The following is a 14,143-nucleotide window of genomic DNA, read 5'->3' as shown; positions in this document are numbered from 1 at the left end:
GTTTTTCTGTATCTTTATAGAATCTTGTTCTGAGAGTGACAGTTGGTGGGGACTGGAAGACACAGAGGGGTCTCCCAAGTGACAAAAACCTATGCTCCCTTCACTAACATTGCTTTCTAATGGGCTCCTTGCTAGTGTGGAAACCTGGTGGTCACAGAGCAAAGTAACTCTGTCAATAGTCTTTTTGAGGTCCACCGAGAAGCACACTGAAAGAGAGAGCAGGTAGGAGAAAGGGTAGACAGAAACCCAAAGATGCCAAGCGGATAACCTCCCAGTGAAGCACACTTACTTGATGAGCTTAAAACACACAGGGCTTTGTTGAGGTTCTTTATTCATTCAATGAGCATTTGTCTGGGAGCCTGCCTGCTGAGCAGCAGGCACTGTGCTGGGGCTGTGGGGGTGGGGTGGGTCTTACCATCTCACAGGAGAATTGACAAAGGCACAAACAGCTATGAGTTCAGATGAAGAGAGATGACCTTCCCAGAGAAACTTGGGAAAGGCTGTAAGGAAGGGTTAGCATTATGTTGGGGATATCAAGAATATAGGAGAATCCAATGTGAGATGTGAGTATGACATTCAAAATGGAACACTTAATGATTCTAATTCACTGAATGACAAAACCAGCCTTTTCTCATAACCCTAAGATTCCACAGTAAATTCCTGGCCTGCTGCCTGGTCTCTTTTCATTCTGACCTATGCACTACACTACCAGGACTACTACCTCCAAATAAGAACTTTCTTTTTTCTTTCTTTCTTTTTATAAAGATTTATTTATTTGTCAGAGAGAGAGAGAGATGGAAAACAAGTGGGGGGAATGGGAGAGGGAGAAGTAGGCTTCCTGCCGAATGGGGAGCTCGATGTGGGGCTTGATCCCAGGACCCCCAGACCATGGCCCAAGCCGAAGGCAGACATTTAACAACTTGGTCACCCAGGTGCCACCAAAAACAACTTTCAATAGGTCTCCTTTAAGACCTAATGAAGGTTACTTATCTTCACCTTAGCTCCCAGTTCTCTAATCAGATGCCAGCTTTACCCTTCCAAACTCATAAACCGTTAGGTTCTTTTAGGATACATCCTAGGTACCTGAACCTCTTAGTGCTCCAATACAAACACAGTGGGGAATCCTATATTACCTCTCTGCCGGCTTTCCCTCTTTCTCTGGCCAACTCAGCTTCCCCTTCAGAAAAATCCATTCATTCACCCAAAAGTCACTGACGGAGCCCAGTGACATGTCACACACCACACTAGGCACTGAGATCCAGAGACAAAACACCAAAATCACTCAGAGTAAATACTTTAACATTTATTTTTAGTAACATTTTAAACAAACCTAAGATATTAGCTAATTCAACTATGTAACATTAGGATTATTTAATATTTTAAAACTTAAGGTTTAATATTTTAAAACTTAATCTAAGAGCCATGCACATATCAACCACCCTCCTCATTTAAATAAATGTTAATATTGTGTCATGTCTGCTCTAGATGTCAAATTTTAACTAACATGTTACAGATTTGGCTAATGCCTAATTTCTGATAGCTTCCTCCTCCCTTCCTTCCTAGAGGAAACACTATCTTAAATTGGTATCATTCCAACTATTTTTTATACTTTTACTATGCATACATACATTCCTGAACAATGCCAAACACTGGTTAAGTATTATACACTGCTGCTGTATATATTTTTAGAATGTTCATAATGATATCCTCCTATATCTTTTCTTTTACAGTTTGTGGTTTTCACTCAAGAAGTCTGTTTTGCAAAGATGTTTATATTCATACATGTAATTGAATTACTTCATTTTAACTATTCTTGGGTCCACTTATCCAGTGTATTTCCCATTTCCATCCTGATGGATAATCATGTTCTTTCTCTTATCTTACTTTTGTAAATAATGCTGTAATGAACACCTTTGTACCTGTCGTACTGTGCACACCTATCAGAATTTCTCCAAAGATAGCATGTTCTTCAAGTTTTAAATCGTAGTCTTCTGCTAGCTGAGACTCATGACTCAAGTTTTATAATACCTGATTGTGAGCTCATCTTTAGTGATGCCAGTTTCTCAGCTGGGGATTCTGAACAATGTGAAGAATCATATCCCGGGCTCCAAATCCACATTTGGTACAAGGTTGGGAGTTTACCACGGGTGCAGCCCTTTGAGGGCCACAGCTTAATACAGCAATCTTAAGTACACATGTACCATCTTGAATATATACAAGGCCTTATTCTTGGGTCACTGCATGGATATTAAATATAAGATTCCAGTGCTTTTGGAGGGGAGGGGTTGACTGTCCCTAAGTTTCCTGTAGAGGCAGCTCAAATGCTTCTGGGTCTAGCTTTCAGTTTCTCTCCTATTTCTAGTATCTGGGAATTTTCCTTTCTAGTTTGTCATTTTCTCTAAGTACTGACTTGCTTCATTGATATACCAAGTATTTCTGGGGGTTTATCAATCTATGTTAGTTTAATTAGCTAAATTAACCAGAATAAAAGTCCTAACTGAGGGGCGCCTGGGTGGCTCAGTGGGTTAAGCCGCTGCCTTCGGCTCAGGTCATGATCTCGGGGTCCTGGGATCGAGTCCCGCGTCGGGCTCTCTGCTCGGCAGGGAGCCTGCTTCCCTCTCTCTCTCTCTCTCTCTCTCTCTGCCTGCCTCTCTGTCTATTGTGATCTCTCTCTGTCAAATAAATAAATAAAATCTTTAAAAAAAAAAAAAAAGTCCTAACTGAATTTGTTAAATGTTGAATTAAATTTTCTATGTATAAAATTATGTATTTTTAAATCTGTGGTTCTTTGTCTTTGGAAATATATACAATACCATATTATTGAGTTTGTGAATTGTTCTTTTTGGTGTTAAACATCCAGATAGCTTTTAAAAAATATTGAATAAAAATAATGAACAGAATTAAAATTAATTTTAATAATATTAACTTCCTTGATAAATTATTTCATTGAGCAACTACAAAGCCAGAATTAGAAATATTTGATTTACAATTTTACTCATTGCTTGTAATTTCCCTTCCTAAAAAAACCCCACAAAACTGCCTGGATAACTAAAAAATGATCACATAATTTAATATTTGTTTTAAAAGTTTTATTAATCTTATTTGTTTACTTTATGCCTTACTAAACATACCAATATGCACACTCTTAAGGGTCAGAGATGAAAAAAATTCATGAGAACACAACTTATCAGCCTAATATTCTTAGATCTATAGCAATAGAATTAGACAGAACAGAGGAACTACAACAGCACTCTATTCACTAAGAAGGTTTTCTTGGCTAAGAATAATAGATGATACTGACAAGTAGAACAATAATGATGTTAGAAATAACTAAGAGACAAGTTACTGTTGGTACATACCTACATAGGAATAAAGAAACCAAGCTTAAAAATGTAAGCAACAGAAGTTATTTTATGGTAGGCCTTACTAGAATATGTAATTAACAAGAAAGAAATCCACAAATAGGATAAGCAGTGATTTCACCATTTGGTGCTTATGGCAGTAATTTTTTATAATAATGATGTTTTAAAATAGCTTCTAAGGCATTTAAAACAAAACAATAATTCTGATTAAACATGGATTTTTTCAGTAATATACTGGTTTTCAATTTATTATGTGAATACACTAAATTATTTCATCTAGTAATTATTTTGTATGGCAGTTTTACAGAGTTCTAGCAAAACTCAAAGTCAACTGAAGACATTTTTAAAAGCTACTTAAATGTTATCACTTAGAAATATTTCTTTGTTAAAAAAAATCAAAACCAGGTTTTCAAAGTCAATTAGCCTTGCCAAATAATTAGTAATTACTGTGAAAAACATCCATTAACTGTGTCTACATATGAGAAATCAAACTTCTAAAAGTAGCATACAGAAACTTACCAATGCCATATAAAACACTTTAAGCACAGGACTGAAGGACAACCAATATTGCAAGAGGCTTCTCAAATTAGGATAAATTGACAGTTTTGGTGTCCAATTCAGAAAGGCAAGTTAACAGTGACAAAACTAAGAGAATCATTTGCTACATGCAGGACAACTTAATAAGGCATGGAACTTGAAGGCATATAAAAAGAGCCGTTGGCCCTGTACCTGGTGCTGGCGATACTGGGGGATTCTGCTCCAAGCCTACATCTCTCTAGTTGACTGGCAACGATCTGCCTTTCCACTTCCAGTTCTCGGGTGAGTCGTTGAAACTGAAGCTCCTGTGATTCAAGGAAATAAAAGGCATATAAGGTGCCAAGACAGACATATATGTGAATGCACGTCACAGGAAGCAGGAACATGCCCATAACATAGCACTATATCTAGTGTGGCTTCGTGAAATAAAATAGTTTGGGTGGAATTGCAGGTCTAGATAACCTACCAATTTGTGTTTTTTTCAAACTGAAAGGCACTAGAATATTAAGTTTTGTTTGGGATGGGAAACACAGATATTTATTTGCTTTTCTGTCTGTTCTTCTAATTGAGGTTTGCAAACAGTGCTCTCTACTCAATGTTAAGATCTGCAGAGTCCTTAATGTGTCTGCATCAGGGGCCCACCAACCAATGTAAGCTCTACAGCCTCAAGAGCTACTTTTTAAAATCCTGCACTGTACTGAAAACATGTAAATTCCCATGATGAGAATCACTTTATCATGTTTGATACAGAGCCTTTTAATTGTTAAGGAAAAAAAATCCTTCCAAACCTCCAGAAAAAAATCTTGCTATATTTATCTTCAATAGAAGCAATAAAACTTTTCTATTGTTATGAAATAACATGTTCATTGTTCATGTGTCACTGTGTGAGTGAAGGAAAAATAAAGTCGGAGCCACAATATAGAATTTAAAAAGCTGGGAAGATTGTTTAAAGAAACGATGTTATTCATTCTGTGCTGCATTATGAAGGCAAGTAAGTTCTATCATAGGAAAAGAAGCTTTATTTGTACTTATCTCATTGTTACCTTGACAAGTTTTTAATAAACAGGAAGAATGCTATGCTATAAAACATCTATAGATCAAATCAAGTATACTCCAAAGGATTTAAGTCACAAATAACACCTTCAGTAACACCTCAAGCTCCCCGTACCATATTATCTTCTTACAAGTCTACTCAAGGCAAATGCCGAACTTTAAGTAGTTTAATTGGACAATGACTGCTAGTTCAAAATACCAGGTATGTGAACCCTAAACCTAGAAACTAATCAGAAATAAAACTACCTTAAAAACTGCTTATGACAACATATACATATTTGTTTGTCATCCAAAAAATTAAAACATTTTAACTGACGTGTATTAGCTCCCTGTAGAATCACGCTATTACTGACAGCACTGGCTTTGTAAATTCTTCAAACTATTCTTAGAATGACTTCTAAGATACAGTCCCTGAACTCCTTAACTGCTTTCTGATACTGAGAATACTTTTTTAATGAGCCCAGCTGGTGTGGGTATATAGGGCATGGCCTGAATGAATAATATTTGGCTCAATAATGTTGTACAATATGATCAAAGTGGGACGCTTCCTATCTCTGCTTAACATTTCCTAGACCTCTGTTCTTAATAATGTTTAGCAACAGAAGACTAGATAGATAATAACTTTACAACATTCAGTATCAGGCTAAGATAATTGATTTTAAGGGCAAAGAGTCTTATGCTTATCTCACATTTGGGTCTTTCTTTGCCCTTAAACAGCATCATATTTCTTGTGACACACTTCCATTCTTTCAATTATTTTACTTAGCTGTTTGCTACCTACTCTTACCCCAGAAGACTGGTTGCGTGTATCAAGCTGGGCCAAAAATGGACCACCTGTGAATCCAAAAATATTCTCAGAACCATCACATTATCTTTATGTTCTGAGTTCAGTGGCTACTAGGGATGGAGGGCTGCTGTGTTTTCTTCATCTGGGGATGGCCCAAAATTACCATGGTAGGATTAAAGTATATTTCAAATTAGAACAGGAAAAAAATTTCATTCATGCAAAAAAACTCCATTTCAGCAGATTTCTGTCATGTTCATGGCTGTCTATGACCTTTTGAGCATCCTTTCAAGGAAACGGTTGGGAAATTTCCCACTTGAAGGCAGAAGTTGGAGCTGACTGTCTCATAATTCCTTCCCTCAGAAGCAGAGATACAGTGACTTTGGCTCTGCCAAGATGTCAGACTGTGACTCAGGCACTAAAACTAAAACTCTGACATCAGAAGACACAGAAAACACATCAGAAGCTTATTTTCTCTTTCACCTTCTTGCTGCCCTGCAACACGTGTCAAGTCAAGTTCCTATTGCAGAAATCACCTCCACAAACTGCTATGTTGATGCCTGGTGGCAGCACTGGTGGTTTCTTTATCTACCCAATTTTGTGCCACAGATTTAGACACTGTTTCTGGAAGTTAAATCTCAGAGCTTGTTCTCCAGCCCTTGCAACAAATGTGGGAAATCACAAATATTTGCTTAATAAATGCCTTTTTCTGCATAACTAGCTATGTCAGTCTCTTTCTTGCAACTAGAAATCTTGACTGAATCACCTATAGAAACCATTTACAGTAGTCGAGTTGCTACAAGAATCTATGTACCCATGATATACCGACATTTTTCATTTAAAAGTTGGGTAATTCCTTCAACGTTCATACAGCCTGAGTAAAGTCTGCATTATATCACTACTAGACACGGACCCAGAATATTGAACATCACAAGCTCCTTTTATCAAAATCATTCTGCTCATTGTTTACTCCTGCTTCTCATAAGCAGGATGTCATTAAAGCCCTGAAAGCAGAGTATCAGGAAGATATAAGGAATGAAATTTGTAAAGGTTACCTAATACCTGTGAATATTTACAAGGAAAATATATGTATGCTTTGTTGTAAAATCATTAATATTACACCCACAAAATATAAATTGAACACCTATATGGGACTCACACCAAGACGGATGAGCAGGATATAAAAATTTGACTATTCTGTCTCTACCAGCTTCTTAGACTGCTTGATGAAGAAGATAGTATTACACAGTCAGACAAAAACACACCTAATCATTTCTAAAGTTAACAATCATTATGATGATTACACAGAGATACCACCTATAAATGTAAAATTTGTATTTTACCATACACTGTGGTTTATTAAACTTACATTGTAAAGGCTAATCTTTAAAACAGTATCCAAAACTGTGCATCTGAATTATAAGGGGACCCTGTATTTGTTCTCCTTTGAGAAGACAACGAAAACAACATTAAAAACATTTGCCAGGGGCGCCTGTGTGGCTCAGTGGGTTAAAGCCTCTGCCTTCAGCTCAGGTCATGATCCCAGGGTCCTGGGATGGAGCCCCACATCGGGCTCTCTGCTCAGCAGGGAGCCTGCTTCCTCCTCTCTCTCCCTGCCTGCCTCTCTGATTAGTTGCAATCTCTGTCTATCAAATAAATCAATAAAATCTTAAAAAAAAAAAAAAAAGCATTTGCCAATGATTTAGCATATGACAATTTCCTCTTAACTTCTGGCACACAAGACCATAAACAAACTTAGAAAGAAAGTCAAGGCTACTAATATGCTATAAAATGGAGTGTGTTCACATGTGTTTGAAAACTTTTTTTTATGTTCACCTCATCTCTCTCAGGTAAATACACTGATAAATAACTCTCACAGTGAGCCAAAGGAATCGGAGAAAACAAAGCTTCGTTTTCATGCTTTGTATGGTGGACAGAGCTGGGCAGGAAGCCCAGGGAAGCACTTGCTGCCCCAGCTCTCAGGCCCTCAGGGGTGCCTCAGCAGCAGAGAAGAGCTAGCTCAAGGGCATGCCCTCTGGGCAGGCTGCAGCCAGCCACTGACTGAGGTGGAAAGGCGGGGTCCATTGCTCCAGAGCTCCCCATGGGCTGGGCCAGCCTGCAGAGTATTTGAACTTTTCCTCTACCCAATTCTGCTTTTCCTTCCCCTCTCCTCCACATCAATATCTGTAGACACAGAACTCATTTATTTTCCTTGCTCAGCAGTATTCTATTGCACAGCTAGAGTGCGATGTATTTATGTTCTCAACATGATGAATCTTTGGGTTGTTTCCAATTGTGTGCAATTCTAAGCCTGCTGCCACATAAGCATCCTTGTACTTGTGCACGTGTGCCTGACTTTTCCATAGCAGAAACCTAGAAATGGAATTACTGGGCTGAAGGTAATGCATATCTTTATGGGATGATGACCATCACAACTATTTTCTCAAGTATTTGTACCAATTTATATTCCAGTCAGCAGTAGAGGACAGAGTTTGTTTCTCCACATTATCCTGGACGTCAATTTGTGTTTGAGGGCTTAAATACCCACTTCCTTTTTTTTTTTAATTTAAGATTTTATTTATTTATTTGACAGCCAGAGATCACAAGTAGGAGAGAGGCAGGCAGAGAGAGGGGGGGGGGAAGCAGGCTCCCTGCTGAGCAGAGATTCCCCATGTGGGGCTCGATCCCAGCACCCTGAGACCACGACCCTAGCGGAAAGCAGAGGCTTAACCTACTGAGCCACCCAGGTACCCACCCCCCCACTTCCCTTTATGGTAAATCTGATAAACATGGGAAGCTACCATGCATTTTTAAAAATTTTTATCTCCCCGATAACTGACATCTTTTCATATGTTTACTGGCCACTTAGATTTTTGTAAATCATAGGTATCAAATTCTCGCATGTATGAGAATGTTCCCTACTTCTAGCACCCAGGCTTGTCTTCCTCTATGGGGCAGGTTTCTTATTACCCTTACACTAATGTAGTTTTGTAAAATTTTAGCTTTGGGTAAGGGATTTCCTGCTAAGATTCCCCACCTTGGGAAGCCCTCCTAAGTAGGATGTAGCTGTCAAACGGCCTTCTCAAGATAACCTAGGTTTGGCAGGTACCTTCAAGGTGAAAGCCAGGTTTACTTATTGCTTACTTAGTTAAAGATTCCCACTCTCATTTCAGTTTTGGTTTCTGTGAATACTTTCTTTCCAGCTTAGCTCTGCTTTAAAAAAAAATAACAACAACAATGCAAAAGATTTTGCTCAGCATACTTAGTTTCCTTCAGGGAAAGGACTGGCTAGGGTATGTCAGAAATGAGAATCTTACCAGATTTTTCATATTTTCTCCTAGTTTCTCTGAGCTATATTTCGGGGAAGTTTCTCAGTATTACTTTCAACTCAGTACTTCTCTATGTGCTCTGCTAAGGTTTTATCTCATCGATTCTCCTTGTTTTCCATTTCCATATTTTCCATTTCTGAGAATTCTAGTTAGTTCTTTATCATATGTAGTGACCTGTTCCAACTGCTCATTGGCAGTGGAATTTCTATCTTCCTCTCTTATTTAGGTTTACCTTTCTTTACTCAAACTCCCAGGCACCTACCTCAGTCCTAAATGAGGCCTTGCATTGGTAATTCAGGGTTCTTTTCAAACAAGCACTATGGACCCTGCATATCTAGTCACGAGGCTATTGTCTACTTCTTCTGGTTTCCAGAAGCTCCAGGAAGCTTTTAGCATTATGTACTTCCCCTCTCACCTTCTTTAATAAGCAGGAAGAACTCCACCTTAGCTTCAAGTACTCTGCTCCTAGCACTGAAAACAGGGCATACCTTACTTTCCTTGGCCTCCTAGTCTCTGTCTTACCCTTCGTATGTCCTAATGGCCAGCAGTGACGTTATCTCCTGACTCTTTCCAACTGTGCCTTCTGGAAGCCTCATTCCAGTTTGCAAATTCTCTCCTTATAAACTCTTCATTATTTGCTCAGAATATTCCCCATCACTGGGTTACTAAGAAGCCTCGACAGGTTTTTAAGTGAAATATGGCTCTTTCCTGAAAATAGCGCTGTATCTGCGCCATGCTCTCTGGTGAAGACTATACATTCTTCACAGCCCAGACCTGAAGTACCCCAAAGTCCTGGCTCCTCACTATCTCTACTTCTTAGCATAAAGTTGTTTATAATATTTCTCATTGTCGTCATGCCAGTTAAGACCTGGAATAACATTTCTTCTTACATTCCTGATATTAGTAGGTTGTGCTTTTTTCCTTCATTGATAAAAACCATTATTCTTCCAAATACGTGCAAAAGCTCATTGTGCTTTGAGGCTCATGCAGTCTAACTACGGTTGCTCACTTGCATCACTATTATCTATTTTCTTCTAATTATTCCGATTTACTGCTTCAGGAGTAGATATAATAGTTATTATTGCCGTGATAATGACAATTGAGAGCGAGCAGTGGGTATCACAGCAGGCCATGAGCGATGATACCCCAACTTCCTTCCTGTTTCCACGTTCAACTAATCTTCAATTTTCTTCCAGACACAGTGGAGGGAGTGGTCCCTTCCTGTCTACAGCTAGCCTTTCCACACCCTCTGGCCTCCTCCAGGATTTTGCTTCTTTTTCCTGACTCTTCAGTGTTTCCTCTCAGTTTAAGGCTCAAATCTTTCTCATCAGAAAGCATCCTCTATCTGTCAAAAAAAATAAATCTTAAAAAAAAAAAAAGATTTAAGAAAGCATCTTCTTGATCTCAGGACTCCTCAATCTCTGCTTCCCTCCCCTTTGACCTATACTATCTTTTGCCAAATATTTTTCTTTAAATTGACTCGTTTTGAAAATGCAGTGTCTCAGGTATTAAAATAATTAAAATTCCGGTTTCCAAAGCTTTTTATAATTTTCTTAATATAAATTAAAATATGTGATAATTTTTAAAGGGCTTCATCTGTGTGCTAAAAATCATTTCACACAGCAGAACATGTACCACACACCACGGGTCAACATGCCTTTCTATGACTATAAATCTCAGCAGGAAATACTGAGTACTGGTTTGAAAACAGACATGATCATTATATGGTGCAATCAGTGGTCAAAGAAGAAAGCATTTTTATTTCAATCACTTTTGCTCAAAAATCTTCCAAAAAGTAATTTACTTTCTTGCCCTAGTATGCTGGGGGGGGAAAAAAAGTTTTGTATCACTAAGAGATTATCACCAAACAAAATGTTAGATTTTTTTAAGTATATAGGTTTGTGCTGATAGGTCCTGCTCTTAGGATATACTATAGCATTTTTTTTCTTTCTCATGTTCAAAATATGAGTAAATTATGGTCATGATCATATCTTTGAGGGTCTTGAGCCAGGTCTAGGGAACTATTTTAAAAATGATTATTTAAGAGCAAATAAGCACTGTTCTTTAATTTAGGCTGGTACAAAAACAAAGAAACCACATTTTCAAAGAGTCCTTGAACTTCTCAGCCTCCAAATAACCAGTCAGTAATGTAGAAGAGATTAAATGTCCTGACTTTCTATCACATTTTAATAACTGACAAATCATCAGAAGGTCTACTTGGCAGTCTTTAATTTGTACATAATTAATTGTAGAAACGCTAGGCATATCATGTCCATCTCTCTTGTACTGGCTAGTTCCCTTTGTTAAAAGGAAATTCAAAATTAAAAAGACTTAAACAACTAACACTGCCTTTCTCTAACTGTGCTCTGAGAACATTGGTGTCCCATAAAATATGCCCTGAAAGGAAGGGGTTTCCAGGTCAACACGGTTTGGGAAATGCTGCCCAGAAAATTCCAAATCTTGGAGATTCATGGCAACACTAGGATATTAAAAGTTCTGAGAAGTTCTATCAATAGGAAATCAGCTTACTAAGCACACTTTCATCTGCAAAGAACAACTATTAACATCTCAAGAAAACAATACTGTCTTGCAGAACACAACTTAGGCAATACTGAAAAATAAAGCTCATTTATTGTAATTAGGGATGGTTGAAGTTATATATTTTATACACTAGGAAACAAAATTTTAATTACTTTTGTTTAGACAGAATATTCACAAAAGGCAGGGTACCACAAAGGGTTAACCTTCAAATGGAAACTGCTTACCTCATCCCACTCTGAAGATATGAAGGGTACATCTGATTAGCACACCTCTGCTGGACTATGGCCTATACTATGCCCATTGCTCTTACATTTAGATCTTGTTTAAGATAAAAGAAAAATACAAGATAATAAATTACTGTCTGATTTTTTAGTTATACTAGCTAACATTCCAATAAGGATGAGCAACAATAAAATCTTTATTGTTTTATCCTACCAAACCACACAAGATTATACTAGGTTCTAGCTTTGATACCTTATCCTGAATTTTTTTTTTTTTTTTTTTTTTTTTTAGATTTTGTTTATTTATTTGACAGAGACACAGAGAGAAAGGGAACACAAGCAGGGGGAGTAGGAGAGGGGGGAAGCAGGCTTCCCACTGAGCAGAGAGTCTGAAGCAGGGCTCGATCCCTAGATCCTGGGATCATGACCTGAGCTGAAGGCAGACAAGTAATGACTGGGCCACCCAGGTGCCCCTCTTATCCTTCAGTTCTAATGAAGCAGAGAACAGCGAAGTTTACCAGATGCTCTAAATGTTTATTCTAAAGCTCAGGTTCATATCTGTAACACTGTCACCAAAGCTCCTTTATCAGAAGTCAAAATAAAGGAAGAGAGGTTTACATTAAAACCTGCAAGGAAAGCTTTCTGCCTAGAACCAGGTGCAGATGAGAACATCGAGGTAAAGAGGTGAAGTCTGAGCATTTTTTATAGCACCACTGATGGCTTTAAAAAAAGTATCGCCTTAATGCTAACTCATTGCTGTTGGTTCTTCAATCTCTCCCCTGGCAATCTGACCATCACACAGGTCCATACACACTGGTGACCCACAAGTTCACGATCTCTGGTCAGGTTCAATGTTTGGCTAAGTGGCTGTACCTGAAGATGTCCTCCACTCTGCGGTACCTCTCCTGCCTCCTGTGCTCTTGCTCTACTGCAGTGACTCTCCAAGTGTGTGCCCTGAACCAGCAGCATTAGCATCAACACTACCTGGAAGCTTCTTTGAATCAGAAGGGGTAGGGTCCAGCCACCTGTGCTTGGACAAGTCTTCCAGGAGATCTCATGCAAGCAGAACGTCAAGGACCAGTGTGCTAATGGAACAGCCTTCTCTTCTCACACAGGCTCAAACCACAAGTTTTTTCCACTATTTCCTTCCTTTTTTTTTTTACTCCCCCTGCTTCTCAAGGTAAATGTTTTCCTAAATCGTGTGACTCTCCCTCTCTAACATGGGTTGAATCCATTCCCTTCCCCACCATTCCTGCCATTCCTAATTCAGGCTCCCATTAACCTTGGACTATTGCAGTAATTCTTCTCTCTTGTCTTCACCCACCATGGTGGTAAAAGGCTTTGCCTCTGTTTCTCACATTTTTTCTGGCTATATCTGTTGAAAGCACAAATCCAATCACCAATAATCTCTATTCTATACTGAGAGCTGTCTGGGCTCCAGGATCTCTGCTAAATGCACTACTTGGTTAACTTCCCATTTAGCCAGCAAAGTAGTCAGGGTTACCCTCATTCCATGGAGGGCTGACTTGCCTCAGGTCATTCAAAATCAGGTGAAATCAAATGACCCTGACTCCTAATTCCATAGTGTTAACTATTGTGCACCATAACCTTCCTACCCCGCCCATAATATAACTTATGAAGTCAAGTCAGCTGTATTTTAAGACCCAAGGTGGTGTACCCTTCCACTCCTTACCTCAAACAAATACTTTTTCTTGGTTTGCTGTCACTCTCCCTCATGCACCTAGACTGAACTATTTACGATTTTCTATACCTACCACTCAAAGCTTTTTCTCATGTTTTTCTATAACCCTGAAGTATTACCCTCCCATGAATGTCTACACCCTTTTATCTAGCCTTTGGGCAAAGTGCTTGCCAATACATGTGCTCAATACCAAGCTGGATTCTCCTTCAAGAAGAGTGGAATCCATTTCATTGTCTTAGTATTCTTCCAGCTCCCTGCAAAAGCAAAACAAGAAAACCCTACTAATTCATTCAGGGTGAATTTTATATAGCACATTTTATTTATATTTATAATTGATTGCATAAATTTTTAAACTAACTGATTCCCGAGCATTTATACCAGAGATAGGCATAATATATTACGGCTGATCCTATTTTAGGCTCTTAAAGCATTTTGGATATGATAATAATCATATCCTTACAATGCAGGTAATTAATGGTACAAAATAATGTTCTACTTTTATTCAAAGTCATAGGGCTACGTGGGGGCAGAGCTGGGACTAGAACCTGGGTTTCCCATAATTTTGTAGACTGCTCTTTTAACAAATTATTTTTTTTTTCAAGATTTTATTTATT

General features: G+C 38.4%; 1 protein-coding gene across 8 annotated transcripts in view; it reads right to left on the bottom strand.

The window, feature by feature from the left end:
* PKP4 (plakophilin 4) overlaps positions 1–14,143 on the bottom strand; it is a 240,409-nt gene that overhangs the window by 100,142 nt on the left and 126,124 nt on the right. For all 8 annotated transcript variants that reach the window (XM_046018367.1, XM_046018372.1, XM_046018369.1 and 5 more), the window contains one exon: positions 4,092–4,204. In XM_046018367.1, coding sequence (XP_045874323.1) covers positions 4,092–4,204 — 113 coding nt within the window. The remainder of the gene's footprint in view (positions 1–4,091; positions 4,205–14,143) is intronic.

This window comes from Meles meles, chromosome 9, assembly GCF_922984935.1.
Source record: "Meles meles chromosome 9, mMelMel3.1 paternal haplotype, whole genome shotgun sequence".
Taxonomy (NCBI): domain Eukaryota; kingdom Metazoa; phylum Chordata; class Mammalia; order Carnivora; family Mustelidae; genus Meles; species Meles meles.
Note: the sequence above shows the minus strand (reverse complement) of the source record. Positions and strands in the feature narration are given on the sequence as shown.